Genomic DNA, 20,616 nt, shown 5'->3' on the forward strand with positions numbered 1-20,616 from the left:
AGTAGACTTAGGCGAATGCATAAGGGACCCTGTAAGCTTTAGTTGGTACAGGCTCAACACGCAAGACCTAACACAACACAAAGACATGGATGTACCTTTTGAATCGCATACGCCTGTCACAACGGAAGGAAACTTAAGGGCCACTGTGTTTTCACTATGCCAGCCGATATGCGCAATTCTCACTGCGCCACTTACGAATTGCCCGTGCTCACAGGCCATACCTTCTTTATTAGATATGAAAAACACGGCATGAAAAATAATAAAACCTTAATTAAGCATAAACCAACGATGAGGAACAAGAGCGTCACTTTAAAGTGGTTAAACCTTTTCACGGCTTCTAAGTTATCTCCACGTCGTCATCATTTCGAGTACACCTCAAGCAATACCGCATTACCTCATCGTGTTCGAATCGGTGGTACGCCCACATTTAAAATAGAAAGGAATACTTTGTATGAGAAACGTAAAGGTTGTGGGAACCACGCCCACCAGCTTGGCGAGAGAACGCCACGTGCTGCGCAGAGGCGGTGCGCGTGGCCCCCGCCGCGCGGCTTAAAAGGGACAGCCTGCGCACTGCCGGAGGGAGTGAGGCTCGGAACCGACCAGAGAGGAGAGCAGTCCTATGCGTGAGCCCCGAAATAAATGTTTTTTTCTGTTGTTCCTTGAGACCACTGTCATCCTTGCCATAACTCCGGACGGGACGCAGCAAGCCCAGTACCCACAAGGTGTAATCGGTACGGTTGGTCGATGGCGTTCGAAGAAACAGAGCAGCCAAAAACGAGGTCCAAGCGAAGAGACAAACATTAAGTCAGCTTCGTACTAGTGGTGCCAAGCCTGAAGGAAGTGTGTAGCTGGGCGGCCTGCCTTGTTTCTCTTTCTTTATTCATCTCTTCCTTTCTTTTTCTTTCTTTCTCTCTTTCTCTTTCTTTCTATGTTGAGCTTTACTCTCTCCCCTCCTCCTCACCCTAACTTCCCTTTCCCACCCCCTTGCTATACTATACTATACTATACTATACTATACTATACTATACTATACTATACTATACTATACTATACTATGCTATTCTATGATATGCTATACTATACTATGCTATACCATACAAAGCTATGCCACGCTCGGCTAGCGTGTCTGGATAGCGGAGTGGTTACGATGCTCGCTTTCGGATCGTGGGTACGCGGGTTCGAATCCCGCCTCGTCAACAATATTATTTTCGCCAAGGATTTCTGTCTCCCTTTCTATCTCGTTCTTTCTCTCTCTCTCGGTACTCGTTCTCTCACCCATCACAATCATCACGGACGAACCGGCGCACGTGTTCTGGGAGCGAAGCGGAAGAAGACGACGGAGATCGCGCGTTATGGTTCACGATGGCGATAGTTTTCTGCTCGCGGAATACAACCGGCGGCTGGCATTAACGGCTACGCTGTTAAAATGGCGAGGGCGATAAAACAGGCGCGGTCCCATCACATGTTCATTGCTGCCGACGTGTTAGCGCCTCGTTTCGTTCCCATTAATTTGTGCTCGTTGGACTGTAACTAATATTTGAAGTTCCGTGCGCGCCCTGCTCTTTCTATTCTCGTCATCTCATCAACGAAAAGATCGCTTATAGCGCGCATCGTCGACACGGCACGCCAAAGAACGAATCGAAACGCGCCCGTTCAATTCATTTCATAAGGGGAAAAAAGGATAAAATAAAGTAGGTCGAAGTATAGATCGGAAAAGAGGAGCTAAAGGCTCTATCCTAAAATAAATAAGAGACTCGCACCATCAGGTCTGTGTATCCCTGCAAGCCGAAGCATCGGCAAGAAGCTGCACTGGGGGAAGATGGGAAAAGAAACTATGCCAAACTAAGGAAATCACTTGCTCGGCCTTTAGGGGTTTTTTTTTCCTTTTTTTGGAAGAGTTGAATAGCCTTGTCGCTCAAACAATCTTCTCGAAGTTTCTGAAGAAAAGAAAGACAGGAAAACAGAGAACACTAAAGGAGAAGCGGTTATCTCCTCTCCTCTCTATCGGTTCTTCGAAAGAAAAAGTAAATCTTTGCGATAGAGGGTGAGCGATGAAGTCCTTGGTCTCGTGTACCGCGCAGCGTGCCAGTGTCCCCAGTGGCGTGATTCGTACCCAAAGGCCAAAAAGATTTGCTCTTCTGCCAACAGACTGCGTCATCGTTTTCGTTTCAATCCCACCATCTCTCTCCGCCTCGCGAGGAATCGAAACGTTTCTTTCTTTAAGGGAAACGCCGCGCTCACGTCTTCGCTTCTCCAGTGAACCAAGCTGTACGCGTGTCACGTTCCTTCGTGATTTTTTTTTTTCTTTTCTCTTTTGTTAGCCTCCCTCTCGAGTCACCGGGCAAGATTTCAAAAATAGATTCCCTTCCAGAGCGACCAATTTTTGCGAACGGTCAAGCCACTCGACTCCCTGGAAACAGAACGCGAGCGTAAAACGTAAAAATATTCCGAAAGAAAGTAAAGAAAATGTATCCCCTCTTAAGTTTACCAGAATGTCACCGGAGAAAAACGGCAAACGATATCTCAATCGGTTTTTTTTTTTCGAGACAAAGAGCCCTCGAGCCCTAAAGTAAAAATAAACGTACCGGGAGGATAAATATGGAGATCTCAAGGCTTATGCTCAAGAGGGCTGATTTTCTTTTTTCTTTCTGTTTTATAAACTAAACTGCACGTCCCCGTTTTTCGTGGGAGGAGGAAAAAAAACGGCCACTTCAGGAGCAATCCAAGCCGCCGCTGCACTGTCCTACCCTTGTTTGTCCACCATCTTCGACGTCGGCCTGCTACCGCTCATTTCGTGCTGTGACCCCCGAAATTCTCGGTATAACCCGATTCCCTCCCCCCCCCCCCCCCCCCCCAAAGTGTCCATCAAGTGCCCGAAACACAAACTGAACTTGGAATGGGCGTATTTATTTCCTTTTCTTTCATGATGTTAAAAGTAGTCAGGCGAGCTTGTGTGCGTCTGCCAGAAGTATCGTCATCATGTTTGCTATTGTCTTTATTGTTCTCAGCGGTATCTTATTCTTCACCAACGATTCGACCTCGCTTCGGCGTTCGTGTAGGCCATTGTAGCCATCACCCTCCCGTAAAAGCCTTCGTTTCATTCTGCTGTTCAATTCCGGTAAACTACCCTTATGTGTTTCATTCATCATCGCAATTGCAGATATATGGTCACTCGAGGCAGATGTTGTCCTCGCCGTCGGCGTGATGCTCCATAAATTAAATTTACATAAATGCTATACACATACGTACGTTGTGTATTCAGGTACAAGCTATAGTAGACAAACGGCGAAGCTGCCCGAACAAGGTTTTCCGGTTCGTCCCTGAATTATTCCACACAAGTTTAGGCCACTGCCGCGCGTGAAACAATAACCGCAATACACGTCCTCCACACCGTATACAACTTACCCGTAGTCTTCTCGGATAACCAACAAATTAATACGAAGAAAAACACGTAAGGCCTCGATACGCCTCTAACAGTAACAGTTGCCACTTTGACACTTCGGCAGCGACGTTTATTGATGAACATTAAACCAATTCCGCTTTTACGTTTTCCTTTAAACCCAGTAAAGGATGGCTGACATTTGAAATTACGCAAACAGAAATACTGAGAGATGAATAAAAGGTGAAACACGAAACTAGTGACCCGAGCGAGGACAACGCGGCAAGCAGAGATGAGTAGGGTAATGAGGACACCGGAGTAATTATATACATAGCTATACAGTATGTACCCAAAAACGTTTCAGCTCGCACGTTGGTACGCATTGCAGCATCCCAGTTCCGTCTACGATAGTTATCAGCAGTAAGTTCTTTTTGCAGTGAATCTAATCAATCCTTTCAGTATCGTGTGTCTCGAATCGATTCGAAACTTTGGAGGCAGCGACGCTTGCTGTGTGCCCGTTTCGTTTGATACGTCCAACTCGTCGCTTCTCAACTTTCCCTCGTATCGAGCGGCAGCAGCTGGCGATAAATGCGGAACTTTCTTTTTCTTTCTTACTTCCATGTGGTATTTTATTCCTTTCGAACCGTTTGCTTCGTCCCTTCCTTCGACTCGATTCAAAGTCCCTAATTGCTCTTTTCTTTCTTTTTTTTCTTTTTTGCTTGAAATATAGTAACCTTCCTTCCGGTAAAAAAAAAACTCAAACCAATTCTGAAGAGGGAAGGAAGAGAGCTGTGTTGTTGATGCATTCAATATACCTTTGAAGAAAGCGAACTAGTCTACGAAAACTACACCTATTACCGAGAGGCCTCGATAATGTACAGGTCGCCATTTCACCGCGCAAGTCGAGCTGCGCGATCGCTTTCCAGGACGCGACCGTAATCACATCTTGAAGCCTGCTTTCCATTATCCTGTCAACCCTAACAGCTCATGTACACAATGCGCGCTTTGAGCACAAACCCTCAAATTTATTCCCTTTAGGAAATAAAAAGATATATTTCCTGTTATTATAGCCTACACCTTTCATTCGCCGCTGGAAATAGCAGAGAAGGAGTCTACGTTAGAAATGAGAGCCTGGTAAAGGCGAGGAGGATTGGAAGAGCAAAGGGCTGTGCCCGGCTGTCGAGCAGAATCGAAACTCCCTCGGTCTCGAACAGCGACTGCACAGCGAGCGAAATAGAAGATAAAGGAAAGGGGCGCGGGGAACACGGTGCACCTTTTGTTCGCTTCGTCGGGTCGATCCCGCGACCGGAACTCGTTTTCGCCTTTTCTGTTGCCGCGTTGCCGCCACCGCCGCGGGCGACATAATTTCACTTTAGCCCTTGCTTTCCGCTTGCTTTCCCACGAACCCTGTGGCACGCACGCACGCACACAGACACGCACTGGCGCGAACGAATGCGGAACGCCGTCAGCCTAGGATGAAAGAACGAAGAGGCGAACAGGCGTTGCCCGCTGCTGCCGCGCGCCGTGTGACATCGATCCGGCAAAAGGGGTGCGAGTGTGCGAAGCGAGAGAGAGATGGAAATGGGGTGCTCTTTTGCGGTACATGGACGCACGTTGGACAGACAAACAGGCGGGACACGCGCGAGCTCACACTCGCATCACGATGGGAGCCGCCACCTCCGCCCCGAAAGCACACACGAGGGCGGCCTTATGTCGCGAGTGGGCCAAGCTCCCGGCATCAGCACCTCGCTCATGTGTTATGCATGGCCAGCCGGTCCACCCGCATTGCACTAACCTCCTCAACCCTGCGGTCCACAGACACAGCACACACACACAACACGAGCGGCGCTCGGCGGGGTCGTATTAGCCACCGCCGCGATGCACAATTCGGCCGCAGGCTTCGCGTTCGTCGTGGTCGTATACCCTCCGTGGTCCACTGATAAAATGCGCGTGATACCTTCCCCCCTATTCCCTACCACACCATCCTCGCAGCATCGGTCCGTGTGTATCTCTTTTCCTTTCTAGTCTCGGTCTTCGGGTCACGTCCAGCAGTAAGAGGAAAAGGACGCGCATGAGGGGGTGGGGCTTCCGCGAGGCTGGCCCTTTCGCTACAGTGCGGTGCCGGGCACAAACACGCACGCACAGGCATATATACACGGACAAGGCATTGGTGAAAGCGTCGGACGCTCACGCAGCGCACAAGCTCGCTCCGCCGCCTTTCCTGATGCGATGCGACGTTCGGAATAACGCAACAGCAGCAGCAGCAGCAGCATTGAGAGGCCTGGAACGGAAAGGAGTCGCGTGGAGTTGGCCGCTCTCGTAAGAGCCGCGCGTGCCTCGGGACCATTAGGAAACGATTCCAGACTCCCCACTCAGCTGTAGTGCCGAAAGAAAGCCTCCTTTGCTTCCCTTGCGATCGGCGTGTGGTTATTGCTTCGCTCATGGCATCGGCGCTGGTTCGTGAGTCATGCGAGTGAAGTGCATGCGGTAGAGAGAAAGAAACAGCAACGCAGTGTCTGTCTAGGAATCAACAAAACTTTCTTCTCCTTATCAAGATGAAAGCTTTCTTTCCGAGCAGCCCACCATGCACATTCCTCGGGAAAGCGTGTGTATAGTTTCGACGTGCGCAACAGCTTAGCTTCGTTGAGCTCCACGACGTTGCCGTGAAACTTTTGGTTGTCTCCGAATATAGCCTTTTTCCGTGCAGGGTATAGAAACGAAAGACTAACGGGGCATGGCTTCTGAAGCGAAGCTTCGTTGTACTTTTGTTTGGCAGTAGCGTCTGTGTCGACTGACCGGTCTAAGTGTTGTAGTAGCCCTTAGTTCTATGCAATAAAAAAGAAAAAGCGAAGCAATCGTGGCGCGTCACGCTAATGAGTCGCGACGCAGCGCTTTAATAGTGTGAGGTTAGTTCTACTGAGAGGATGCAGCGACCTCTTTGAAGAGGCAGCTATTTCCTTTTCCATACTCAGCCTGCGATATTGATAATCTCAAACGTGGCACAGAGCAAAAGAGAAGGACAAACGATTCCGCGCAACCTGTTGTCTCCGCGGCTATACTTGAAAAATTAAGCTTTTAGCGTTAAACTTTTTATTTTTCCTGTACTGTGTAGGCCTAGCGAGAACGCCACTTTCCTTCCGCGTAGCATTTCTTTGAAAACACGTCCTTTGCTTTGAATATATAAGGATGACACTCGGTGCTTATCAATGACATTAGGTTTAGAGAAGAACAATGACAACCCTCGTACGTACGCTATGGCTTGGATCGTGAGAAATGGAAAGCGAAATACGAAAGACAGTTTTTTTCTTTGGCGCAGAAAATAGATGGACCGAGCGTACCCTCGCAATTCGTTCGAAGTCTGAGCCGTTTAGAAAATGTGCACGGGAAGCAGCGTGCCGCTTCTTCGAGATTCATTCCTTCTTTTCTACATTCCATGGTTCCTCTCCCCTAGCCTCCTCACCCATCCTTTAAAAGAAAGGAAAAGAGGATACACGCAATGCTATTTTTCTCGTATGCAGCCGTAAAGACCGGAAGTGCTTCTGCCCGCCCCCGGAAGCGTTTTTCTTATAGATTCGCGGGGAGGGTGCGGTTGGAAGTTTGGTGTCGTTCCACGCTTCTTTAGAAAGAGACCTAGGAGAGAGAGAGGGGGGGGGGGGCTTTAAGGACTAAAACAGCTCCTTGCGTTTTCTGTCAAAACTTGGTTTCTCAAAATGGCCGGGGCCCTCTCCACTGCGCGAGGCGCATTACATCTCTCCGGGTGCAGGTACACGTCCTCCTGCAAGCCATATAATCTAGAACATCTCATGTTTTAACTTCTTTTTACTTCTGCGTCTTCTCTTTATTATTTGCCGCGCTACGAGAACAGCGGCGATTACGTATATCCGCTTCCGTGGAGTCAAATTTCGGGGGTGCTCTCAAAATTCGCGGTTTCGATCAGAGACACTTCATGCGCACAGTCGGCGGAAGAGAACGTACGCGCACCACAGAATGTCAGGCAGTTCAACTGGGATGCTACGAGATTCCGTAAGAAAAGCGAGAATGCTGATGCTGGAATTGCGAACAGAAATCGCCATGCCGCCATTGAAAACCATTGGCTGAGCGGTGCTGGCTGGGTTGTGGCACGATCGAGGAAGTACAATTGCTAGTTTTTGCTTTATTGAACGCGTTTTCAAACTTTTCTCTTTTCTTTCTCTCTCTCTAGCTCTGGATCGTACACCCGTCTTGAATCTCTAATGTCCTGTTGGCTGGAAAGGCGGAGGGTGTGTTTCGGTCGAATCGGCGTCCAGCATCTCCAAAACAGCTTCTCCAAAAACCACAATCAGTGTGGTAAATAAGAGGACATCTCTTCTTTTGAAAAAAAAAAAAAAAGCGGTTTTGAAAATTTAGAAGATGGGACTGTTTTTGCCAGTGTGATGTCCTTATTAATTTCTGTCGGTGATATTGTACGGATACTTACTACTAACGTATTATTATGAATAATGTGAACATATATAAACATCACGAAAGAAAGCGGCCAGAGGGTGGCATTTGTTTCTTAAAATAGAAAAAACGCCAACCCGCTTGATGATTTGCGAAAAATAGGGAAAAAAGTCAGTTTCGCCGCAAGAGCGAAGCACTGAATGCGATCGCAACAAATTGGAATGTTATACATACGAACTAAGGTCTGCAGCTAACTCTTTTGCGTCCGATCTCACGTTACTCTACAAAATGCCAGTTTACGCGAATACGGCCGCTCCAGGGAGCGAAGTGGTTTCCGTGCTGTCTGCCGTCTCAACGCGAGGCAAGAGGCGAGGGCACGGCACGGATACGAGTCGTCTACTGACGTCTGTCGAGATAGCTCACGCGCCAGCGCTTGCGACCGCGCCCTTTTGATCAAAGTCCGCAGTTGCTGGTTGAGCAACGCAGCCCCTCCCTCCCCCCTTCCCCCCCCCCTCTTCCAACTGGTGCTCCTTAAAGCTCCTTCGCCTGACGAAAGACGAGCGGGGTGTCTCCTCTCCGCTTGAGGAGCCATCGACGGCATGTCTCGCACGCGGGGTGATGTTATCGCATGCGCCCTTCGTGCGACGGAGATGATCGGCTGGTTTCACATCTGCTTCAGCCGCGTTCATCCCCATCGCTCGCGCGCTTTTGCTCGAGCGTAGAACATACGATGCATGGGGCGATGTTATCTATTTGGACATTATACGACGGGCCATGACCACGACGGCGACGGCAAAAAACCGCCAGGAGACAGAGAGAGATAAACATTTTAATGAAAAGCTGGAGATGTTTGCCTGGCTGTTCGCCCGACATGCTACTCCAGGTGGTGGGTGACGATTATGATATATACAGTGATAAACGCATAACAGCACATACAGCCACACAAGCTTACTAAGTTTCGTTCAGGCTCGTGGCCCGCAAGAAAGTCAACAGCACTTTCGTGGCACAGGTGCTGCTTCGCCATGGGCCCAGAACATGTCGCAACTCTAAGCACGATCCCCGTTGAAGATGCAAGGCCGCCTTCAGAGACTGTCTCTCTGATGCGTATATCGCTTGCATTCACAAAGAACATGATGCAGATCTTCTTGGTCGTTACATGTACGCACACTTACGCACATGTACGCACATGTACGTTACTTGTACGCACACTGGTCCAACCGCCAGCCTATAATTGCTATCGCAACAAAAAACAAAACAAAGCAGAGGGAATCTCGCCACAATAACACATCGCAACACACGCGGAGCAAGAGCGTTACGCTAGATAGCCTGGTCCAGTGGTTCAGAAAGATTCCAGCGCAACTTTGAAAGCTTCCTATCGAGCACAAGTACGACTCGCCAAAAACAAGCAATCATCGAGCGAAGTTCAGGCAAGACTAATCAGCTAGAACACTGCCCAAATTTGGCGATGATCGACGCCATTCATTGCAGGGCTCACACCAGGATGAAGCCGTCGCCAAGAGATCTCTGGCCTCTAGGATGTGGTGGCGCAGCTGACCGTGTCAGTCTAGGATACATAGCCAGAACTTGTTGCGCCTCAGCGTCTCGTGCGTTGATAGTCCCTCTTATATGCCTGTGCTTCAACCGGCTGCAGGAGGTTTTTATTTTTCAAGTTACGCATCGAAGTTTTAACGTAACGCGTCGCCTGCACCGATAAGGACGTGAACCTATATATATATGCCCGCCTTGCTGGCGCATTACTGCGAAGCGCTTGGGAACTTGCTCTAACAGCATCCAACTTTTCACGAATATTATCGTAATAGTGACGAAAACATGTCAATGAAAAAACAAATAAATTTGCTCGTTTGAGATCTCCTCATTCAAATCAATATGTCACGTAAATGATCGAACATCTCGGCAAGCCAAGACAGCATCTGTCTAATTAAGCTATATGAAGCTTTTTATTGATATATTAATCACTCCTTAGATTTTCCGAGCTCATAGATTACAGCTATGAAATCTAGCAATAATATTTGATGGCCCTTGGCAGCTCACGTACACTGTTCAGATAACAGCGTGTAGTTTTTCTTTTTTTCTTTGTCGAATTTGTTTTTGTGACATCCCTGACATCGTGCGCCTGGCAAAGTAACTTAGCCATTTCCATCTACTTTAACAGGTATAGATAACATGTAAGAGTGTACTCGTATGCATGCAAGAGTGTACAGCCCGTGGACGTCTCACCGGAGAAGTCTCGCATGTCCATCTTGTGGGCGACGAGCAGCGCCCGGCACTTGGTCAGCTCTCGCAGGAGCATCTGTGTGCAGCACACCAGGTTCACCAGCTGCTGCGAGTCCACCGGAATACCGTCCGACACGGCGCTGCGACAAAGCGGAGACGATGTTCCTTCAAATCACTGAATCTTCATTCGCACGCGCAATCTGAGAACGAAAGAAGTTCCGCTGATTGCTATAGCAAGAACCGTCGCTTGTAGCCATTTTCAACACCTTTGTCTGTTGTTCTCGAACCATCCCTACAAGTGAAGTTACCTATCACCCAGCGTCTTAAGCCCTCTCAGTCTCAGGTTAGCCAGTTTCTTTTAGTCGCTTTCAAGAACAGCTCGGGAGAGGCTTCTATGATAACGGAGATTTATTTGGTCTAGACCATTGTATATTCACAGGCGATGAAAAGGTGACTTCGACTTACGAAAATTCAGAGTTCACTTTCAACAGGCCAGCCCACCCTGTCATGTTACATCTTCATTTCGTGTTTTGTCAATGAAATTTATCGTTGTGGCAGAAAGGATGTAGACGCAGCTATCTGCCTCCTCCTATATTGCCAACACTGGCTTTACCAGCTCACAGTTACGTTTGTAAAAAGTTGGTTTCGCAATTCTGTGACGTCTTATTCTCTAATGAGAACCGATTTGAAGAGCAGTTGAACCCCCGAGTAGTCTTCGGGTCTGATCAAATTAAATAATATTTTGGTAGTTATTCCAACTTAAGGCAGTTTCGCTGCCACTCCTTTTTGTAAAGACATGTTTGCACCTGTACAAAGCACAGAAAGGGTACAAAGAAAGGAGATTGGAGAGGGAAAGACCCCATTGACACTGTGTTATTCATCCGTACAGTAGAATTCTTTCTTTAGTGTTTTCTAGTGCTTAATTTTTTTTTTTTCGGCTGAGTTCGTGGCTTCTATTTGTTCTTTGCCTTTCTCTTCTCACCAAGTCTCTAAGTATATGATACCTAACAGTCCTACTAAAACAGTAGCCTTCTTAAGTTACGCCTGCATTAACATATCAATGAAACAAAAGGGTAATGACCCCACCAGCAGCTGACGGCATCCAAAAAACGCATAATTAGGAAACCTAGCGTTGTTTTCGGGCGTGTCCATGGTGAGGTCCGTTCCTTCCAGAGGTCATCGCCTGAACGCGCTAGATTAGGTCCGATTAGGTTAAGCCTACCAAACTTGATCTCTTAGAGCGCCCTCTCTTCGACATCGTTCACCCTTGAGAGGGTAATGCGGGTTTGTAGAAGAAAAAAATAATAAAACACTCTCGTGCAAATTGCGGTCATCAAAGCCACAGCAGGGATTGGCTTCGCTGTGGTCAGTCTTTCCAACGACGCGACACTCCAGAAAGCCCTAGGTCAATCTTGTACTTCGATTACCGGCGGCGTACCAACCATCTACGCGGTTTCAGCCTAGCGCACAAAGCAGGATAAAAACAAAGGAGAAGCCCGAGTCTCAGAAAGGATCACCGGACGTTAGAAGATTGCAGCGCGGCTGATTAACTCCTAACGAACCGTACGTCTACTCGGCTCGCTTCGTAATTCAAGATATTGCGTATCAAGCCCTAATTTATTATTACTATTCATTGACGTTGCCAGCCGGCTACCCGGGGAAACACAGATCGGTGAAAGCGCAAGAAAGCGCACTTGGCTGGATTGTATCAGCTGCCGCCGTAAAATTGAAATGCACAACGTATGCAGTGGCGACTTCCTCCCGGCGGATCAGTAACTGTGGGTGATGAGCTCATGAATATATATTGGAAACGCGCCGAGTCTCTCCGGTGCTTTTCGATTTTCGCTCGCTTTCTCCTTCGGTGCTGTAGTATAAGCGTCGTCCGTTTCTCTTCGCCGAATTCCCAGAAGCGGCGGTCCGACTTACCTAGTCGGTGAATTCGGGAGAGCTACGTGCCGGGCGTTGAACGATTCACGAAAGCACGGAATTGAGAAACGCGTTTCGTCGTGTCGCATTTGTCATTTGAAGGTTACGGCACGACAGCTAAATTTGGTGCAAAACGCGCATACCAGTTCTTTTCTATCACTCACTCACTCACTCACTCACTCACTCACTCACTCACTCACTCACTCACTCACTCACTCACTCACTCACTCACTCACTCACTCACTCACTCACTCACTCACTCACTCACTCACTCACTCACTCACTCACTCACTCACTCACTCACTCACTCACTCACTCACTCACTCACTCACTCACTCTATCTCTCTTTCGTTCTCACTCCTCTCTCTCGACAAACTATAGCAGTTTTATCTATTCCCGAGAGAACTTGCAGGCTCGAAGCTGGGTTTCATGTGCACATCTAATTATGTGTGTCCTATCGGTTACGCTGTCCTCATCATCGATGGAACACCTTATCATAACCAGCCTTCAACCAACTGCGAAGCAAGCAAAAGCAAAACTATGCTGACGATCAACAATAGAGATAGTACTCGAGCCCTTGAAGGAATGTGTGTTTGTGATCCAGACGCGCAAACCATTCAGCAATTGCATCTGAAGAGTCGTGGCTTCTGGTCGTGAATTTCGGAAGCTACATCAGGGGATTACTGCATCGAAGCCGGCGTTGTCCACGTCGCTGTTACGTTACTCACACGAGGGCAGCGTCCGCACTTTGCGAGCCTGCTGCCGTCGTATAGTAAATGAGTTGACGACGAGTAATCGCGGAGGTATCTTGACTGTCCCTTTTTTATATGGGAAGCAACACTGAGACGAGTATGCGATGTTGTTCGTACAGTGGACTTGGTAGTATTTATTACCATGTCTGCAAAGTACTGCCTGGAATGTGCACTTCTATTCTGCGCAATAAATCAGACGAACAAACGGAACGTGTGAACGCAGTGAAATTTTTGTGCGCACCACGAGGACAGATAAATCAGGACGCTTCTTTTTACAGCACCCCGAAAAAAGTTCGTCTTCATAGATTAAACCGTGCCCCGCCACGGTGGTCTAGTGGTTATGGCGCTCGACTGCTGACCCAAAGGTCACGGGATCGAATCCCGGCCGCGGCGGCTGCATTTTCGATGGAGGCGAAAATGTTTGAGGCCCGTGTACTTAGATTTTGCACTATTTAGCACCCGCTCTTACGTCTGTTTTAGATGCGAAGTATCTCTTGCTCGGGGGTATGTCACGCGGCGTGGTAATCCGCACGCGGCGTAGTAGTCCGCACTCACATTACGCATGCGCAACTCTCCTCCTTCCCTCTCTCCAACAGCTGCGCGTAACTCTCTCCACTTCTCTACCAGCACCTGCTTGCGCTTCTCCTGCGTTCTCGCTTCTGCTCTCACGGCGCAAACGCTACTCTCCTCCTCTAGTCTCCTCTCCTTCAAGTGGTAGAGCGCTGCGCGCGTTCAGTCCAGCGCTTGCCTCGGTTGGCTCCTCTGAAATGCGGGCTCGGCATGCCGAAATTCTCTCCTGCCCAGCGCCGCGATGAGGGCCAGCGCATGCGCGTCCCCTCCCCCTCTCTCTCCTCTCCTACGCTGCCTCTCTCTCGCGCGCCTGTCGACCGCGTTCCCCGCACGCCCTGTGAGAATTAACGGCCATGCTAGAGGGAAGACACGACGCGTGTAGTGTTCCTCTTCGCGTTCCACGACGCGAGGTCGGTTGCATGCCCCGCGAACGCCAACGGAACGCGATCGAGCAAGTGCTCCGGCTTCGCATCGCCTCATGGTCGCCGTTAGCGGGAGATGGTGTAATTTTTTTTTATTTACCTCACTTTGCGTATTTTTCACACCTTCGATGTTGTGAGACAATGGAGCTAAGTTGCAATTCCAACGTAAACGTCCGAAAGCAACTTGGGAGGGCACGTGCTGTTTCAATCAAAACGACGTCAATTTCAGTGTTTGTCGGGCCCACTTTCATAACCGCTAGAAGCTGCGTATCTCTCGAATTTCTGCACTGAACAACTGTTTGCCGTGACCGTTCTGAAGACAGCGAGCCGCTCGCCTTTGCAGTTGAATCGCCTGGCGAGTCGTTTAATGTTTCCGTCTGAGTTAGTGTGCCGAATAGGCGAGGGATCGCGTTTCATTCCATTCGCTGAAAGAAAAACATCCGCAAATTGAGCTCGTCGTACACGTCACTGCAAGGCGAATGCCCCGGCATATTGTCCGTGTTTCCTGCATGGTCGCTGAAGACGAACAGCGACCGCATTCGAGAACCCGTGAAGACCAGTGTCACGTTCCATTAGTCTTGCTGGCGCACGTACAATAAGCTATACGGCCTACGCATAAATAGGCGCGCTGTTCCTGTCCCATCCGCATCCTCACTGTTACCGTACCTTCCTCCCGCTCTCTTTCCTCCCAGGGTCCGCTAATATATGTTATCTATAAGCACCATCGTGACAATGTGGTTCACTACACCGTGTTAAGCTAAGCGGCGCGCTAAAATTTCCAGTACACACTGCAGACGCATGGTATCTATATGGCGCATTGTAAGTACGCATTCACACCTCCTCAACGCCAGAGCGTTCAATATAAAGCGACACTTCTACCACATGCAGCTCGATATGTGCACTTTTTTGTGAATAGACACCACACTAGTGAACGTGGGCACCGGCCTCACTGGTCGATTCAGCCTTAGGCGAGCTATAACTCAAAACTTCTTAGTCAGCGCTTTCTTCCTAGTGGGGCGATAAGCACGCACCACTTTAGCTGTCCCACAACTTCTTCGGCTCCACGTAGTCGGGTAGAAAGATAACCAAGTAAGTGTTCAACAAAGCGAAGACTCTGCAGTATGGTTTAGTCTATATATATAAAGTGCGGTCGCTAGTTTAAGCACTGTACAAAACCGAATATTCAACAAAGCATTTGCAAACTCTCTTTCGATTGTTCTGAGACACGTACTCCATTTCGTTTCACTCGAGACCGCCAACTTGCCTCCTAACGTGAAAATATTTCATCGTCCAAGCCTATGGAGTAAAACAAGACAGCGCAAATGGGGCAGCAGTTAGCAGGTCGCGTAACAGCTGTGACGTTTGTGTCACACTGAAGAAACGCAGCGCAACGGCGCGTTTGCTCTACAGCGATGTCGGGTCCATAAAAAAAGAAAAAAATAACGCCTCCTACAGGCTTTCACGGAGCTGCACGGATTTGCTCGGGACTGCTCTAAACCGTCGGCAACCGAGACGTCGAACGAAGGGAGCGTCGGGCTCGATTGCGCTCTTTCCGTCCGCCCATCGCGAAGGCTGTTTCCACTTCCCGCCAAGGGCGGCGGGTCTTCGCGTAGTGCGCGTCCATTATCCAGCCGCTCGTCTGTCCGGACGTTGTCGGAGCATCCCTAATGCAGCCGAGAGTGAGAGACGTGGCTGCTATCTTTTTTTTTTTTGTTATGTACTCATCGCTTACTGTGCTGACGTCGAAGTGGTGCCGCCCCCCCCCCACCCCCTTACAGAGCCTGCTAACGCAATTCACACGCGCGATTTTTGGCTGTCCCCCGACAGACAGTACACGTCATTCTCTCTTGTCCTCCTCTCTCCCAAGGCTGTGCGAGCATGTACGTGCAAGCTTCAAAAAAATGGGGGCTTCCTACGTCAGCCATAGGCTTCCCTTTAATTCGTTTATTTTTTAATGCCATACAAGCGACGCTATTCTCGTATAGTGTCGGAGCCATTGTGCCGCGAGCCTCCTCGAAACTTCGCAATCTACGATAGTCCCTAACTTTCACTGCTATACATCTGCGTGTTTTGTTGCCACGCGCGCTTTGGGATCTACGCGTATTTTTGCTTATCTTGCCTTCCCGAGCCACCGTCGGTCTCGCTTTTCTTTAATCCTAGAGATCAGCCCTTATTTCTTCTTGCCCTGCGGCGTCAGCACGTGGCGCTCCAAGCAATAAGCAGCAAGAAACAGCTTCAAGTGGCAAGCATTTCTGTTAGTAGGTCTATTTCTGGGCTCAAGTATCTCCGTACGTAGCAGCTCTGACGAGCAAGTGCGCTTGAATTCGGTCCTTGACATTTTAGTTCTTTCTTTGTTGCAAGGTGGTCGCGTAAGAACTTGTGTTCCCTCTGCCTAAAAAAAAATAGGGTTTTAACTTTTTGTCTGGACATCTTTGTTGCCCACTCAGCCGTGCACTTTCTGAGAGCCCCAAAAGCCGAAGAGCTTAAGTATCGCCCCGATAAACCTACTGAAACTGACAACGTGTTCACGTTAGCTAGGTTTTGCTCTTCAAAAAAAAAAAAAACGATAAGAGAGAAAGAAACCGTGTGGTCGGCCTTTCACGAGCTGAAGGTGGCAGACAAAAAGAGATAAACAATATTCCACTCACTCTGGAAATTATTTTATACGATGTATCTAGCTAGCTGCTTATCAATGTTATATTGGAGTTCTACGTACCGTATCCAGATTGATTAAAGCAGGAAATAGCGCTATAAAAACGAGACGAAATGAGAAAACACAGACCACTACTCTGACAACTAGTCAGCCCAATGGTCTGCGTTCTCTCGTTTCGTCCCGCCTTTTAGCGCTGCTTCCGGAATATAATTAAGAGACAACCCACCCAAATCGTACCCTTCTGCCGAGTCCAGATTGACCAACAAGTTTATGTAATGTGTAATGTAATGTGACGGCAGCTGCAAGGCGAAGACGATGTCGGTGTTATGAAAGCAACAGCATGAAGAATTACATTCCTTGAGTCGGGCTAAGGGAGTCACAATCTGTCTTGCTGTGATCACGGCCTTCGACATGCCTCCCGTCGGGAGCGTTGGCATGAGCGCCATGAGTGCGCTAGCATGAGCGTTGTGCTCACACCTCTATGAGAACATTAGCGATCCTGCTGAGTTGCCGCGCGCATGCGTTGCTCTGAGTGGAATGGTCAGTAAAGTGCAAGCTAACGTGCTATTTAAGATTTATGTGGGCGCCGATTAACGCCGACGATGTCCCGTCTGCCTCATCTCGCGCGCTGTCGAGGTGCGACGCCTGCCGAACCACTGGCAATGCTTCTCATCCCGCGTGCGCTGTGAGATATCAACAGCTATACCATGGGTATATTCTTTCTATCACGTAGGAGTGACGTATCGTGCTGCGTCGCAAAAACTGATTGCACCCGCGTATTGTTAGAACCATTTCCGTGGAGCCTCTGCACAACGCTGTACATAGCTATTATTATCAATGCACTTTCTATTCCTGTTAGGTGAATTTTAATACATCTTGGGGTTTTACGTCCGAATACCACGATATGATTATGAGGGACGCCGTAGCGAAGGCCTCCGAAGATTTCGACCACCTGGGATTCTTTAAGGTGCACCTAAATCTAAGTGCACGGGCCTCTAGCATTTCGCCTTGATCGAAATGCGGTCGCCGTGGCCGGGATACGATCCCGCGACCTTCGAGTCAGCGGTCGAGCACCATAATAATAGACCACCACGGCGAGTCTGTATTTAAAGATGGGCATGCGCCTAAAGCTGGTGTCAGACAGGCTTGTGCTCCGAGATGATAATAAGATGCGAAGCATCTTATGGCGGAGTTCAGTCCGGTGGTGGTGGTGGTGGTGGTGGTGGTGGTGGGCGGCGTGACCACTCTTACTGCGCATGCGCAAGCCCTCTCCACACACCTTATCTCCACTTCTCCTCTCCACTCCCCCTCCTCGTTTATATAAAAGGCTCGCGTTAGGTCGTACACACGCTCAGTAACTGCGCCGTTGTCATGAGTTCCAACGTCAACGTTGGCGCCAGTTGCAGTAATACCTTAGCGCCTGCCGAGATCGCGGAGAAGCGGGTGGAGCAGCGGAAGGCTCGACGCGCCGAAGCGCAACGTAAACGTCCGCAAGCGGACCCCGAGCTCCGGGCTAGGGAAGCCCAGCGCAAACGGCAACGTCGGCGGGAAACTGCTACGGATGAAACGCGGGCTCGACATGCCGAAACGCTGCTTCGCATCGCCTTATGGTCCCCTTTAGCGGGAGATGGTGTATTTTTTTGTAAACAGAAGCACCACACCCAGAAAAGGTTCAATGTCATTATCTCTAATGTTCACGTGCACGGTCTGTAGACGTTCCCGTGTACGTCATCTAAGGGGCACAGTCTCGACAAACAATGAATCAGAGCGCAGAAAGCATAAGCATCGTGGTGACGGGAGTAAAGCTATAGGCTCACCTGCGAATGTGCGGCAGCAGCAGGTGTGCCGCGTCGACGCAGGCCTGGACGCAGCGCTGGCGCAGGGTGCGTATCCGCTGGCGCAGCTCGGGCCCGTCCTGGGCGCTGCTCACGCTCAGCAAGACATCCCGGAACAAAGCCACGCCCACATTCAGCTCCTCTATCAGCTGCGTGGAGGAAAATAAGAGACAATGTTACCGCTTTACTGAACGTTTAAAACAGGAACAGCGGGAATTCATCCACGTGCAGTACGGGCAGCGACGTTTCTCTTTATTTTTTTTTTAAGAAGTGATGAAAAACGGGCAGGCAGGACTCTTTAAGGCAGGCTACTCGTAAATTCCACAGAATACTCAGAAAATCCAAGATAACAATGAAAAAGCGAGACAAAGAGATGAAAATAGCAATATTTACATGAGATATCGAGATGCCCGTTCTTTTTGTTATACGCAACGACATGAGGCCAACAGATAATTAAGCTAAGGACAACATATAAGGTGCTATTCGTAGGTAATAATTAAGGTCTAGTAATTATGAGATCAAGGGAAAGCGGATTACCTACATTCGCATTATGTGAAGGTTGTGATTCGGCCCCCGAAATTATAAACTACGAAAAACACACCGTATGCTTTCCGCGATCTCGTTATTTGTTGGCATCATAAGCACAAGAGTTGTGTCATCGCGGGGTTTAACAAAAAAGGCATGAGTTAGTGGATTTGCGCAATGACTATACGTCACACTGGGAGTTGGGACAATCCCACAAAACTCACCACAAACATAAATGACCGTTGTACTCGATGTGTAAAAAATAACATCCGACGGAATCGACACTGTGACATTCAAACTCGCACATAAACTTAGTACGCGGAAGGAATAACGCTGATCTGGCCCTCAAACAAACGTCATTGACATTCAAAGGGAGACCATGAGATTGCCGTCTTCCTGGGAGTCGCGGTGCGCGTTGACAGCCAGAATCGGTCATATCAGCGTACGACCCCAGTCTGCGAATTTCGTTTACTGTTAGAAGGACGGGCGTTGAGGCCGAGAGAGAGAAAGCAAGAAGATGAAAGGCATGGAGGTTAAGTAGACGCGCATCCGGTTACACTGGGGGTAAGGAAATGGGGACTAGGAGTCGAAAATGCGTAAATGGGTCACCTGACAAACTGGCTGTTGGTCATGACGCGGGCATGGTCAGACCTGAATATTGTAGTGCTCACATATATAGTTTTTAACGCCATAGCGATAAAGAGCTCGTTTCGCAGAAATTCGCAGAATTTTCGTGTTCGAGTGAGAATCGAACCCAGGGCGTCTTCGTGGCAAGCAGGTGTTCTACCACAGAGCCACGCTACTTCTTTTTTTTTTATCTCTCTCATGGTATTTATTATAAGTGTGCGTAATTAGCATACATAGCCAATGAAATACTCAAGGCGGCCTCTACAAATACGCTTGAAGAGCCACGCTATTTCTTGCAACTGCTTCAGAAAAAAAAGCACTATATGAATGTCATGTAGTGGAAGGAGTCTCCTTAACGCATGTAATATTGCGTGGCAGAAGCGTAGAATCGCGCCAGACGTCAAAACATGAGAATTGCGCAACGAGGGGGTGTTTTAACGGCTCAACCATTACAAAGCGCTGACATATTTAATCATCATCATCTGCAAAAGCATCAACAAAGTTAACAGCTGCGTAGGATCGCGTGTTGCCTTACGGACGCGTAGCGGGCTCTTCTCTGACTCGCAAAAGGAATAATTATGGCGTAGCGGGAACTTAACAACTGTACTTGCCGTAGGCATTCTGGGATACTTTGAAACGGCCGATGTTACGCGCACAGTCGTTCGTTTAGTTACGGCACAATTGAGGCATGCACCGAGAACCGAAGCCAGGCTAGCAATTGAGAAGGCGATGAGCACTGGGACCAATTACGCTATCTTGAAGGCGAGGCTCAAGCGTCCTCCAAGTTTTTTCTCGCACCCTTACTAAATACATGTTTCACTGAGCTGCAGACTCCTAATATTGTTCTTTGAATACGAAACAAGTGAGCGCAAGCCAGTTTTGCAGAATACCCGTCACGCGCTTGTAATTCTTGTTATCGCCGTCGTCGTCGTCGTCGTCGTCGTCGTCGTTGTTGTTGTTGTTGTTGTTGTTGTTGTTGTTGTTGTTGTTGTTGTTGTTGTTGTCGTCGTCGTTGTAACGATGACGGATCAGAAAATATTTGATAAAGCATGTAAAACGTTCCCCTTTTCACTGTAAAAAGTGCACCACTGCATAAACAAACAGTATGTGGCGAAGCTACCAGTGTACTTGCAGGAAAAGATGTTCGTCATACAAACCTCGGATGATCCCCTGAGTAACGAATGACGTAATAAGTGACGTGGCAAATAGATGCATTCATAGAGCAGTATCACTCTAAGAAAAAAAAATCTTTCTCGCACAGTTATATGTAGAC

The 20,616-nt window shown here is 48.6% G+C and overlaps 1 protein-coding gene across 1 annotated transcript in view; it reads right to left on the reverse strand.

Moving 5' to 3' along the window:
* LOC119387030 (uncharacterized) overlaps nucleotides 1-20,616 on the reverse strand; it is a 171,176-nt gene that overhangs the window by 69,051 nt on the left and 81,509 nt on the right. The window contains exons 3-4 of the mRNA XM_049414110.1: nucleotides 18,174-18,340; nucleotides 10,037-10,173 (exon numbers count right to left, since the gene is read on the reverse strand). Coding sequence (XP_049270067.1) covers nucleotides 10,037-10,173; nucleotides 18,174-18,340 — 304 coding nt within the window. The remainder of the gene's footprint in view (nucleotides 1-10,036; nucleotides 10,174-18,173; nucleotides 18,341-20,616) is intronic.

This window comes from Rhipicephalus sanguineus, chromosome 3 (genome assembly GCF_013339695.2).
Source record: "Rhipicephalus sanguineus isolate Rsan-2018 chromosome 3, BIME_Rsan_1.4, whole genome shotgun sequence".
Taxonomy (NCBI): domain Eukaryota; kingdom Metazoa; phylum Arthropoda; class Arachnida; order Ixodida; family Ixodidae; genus Rhipicephalus; species Rhipicephalus sanguineus.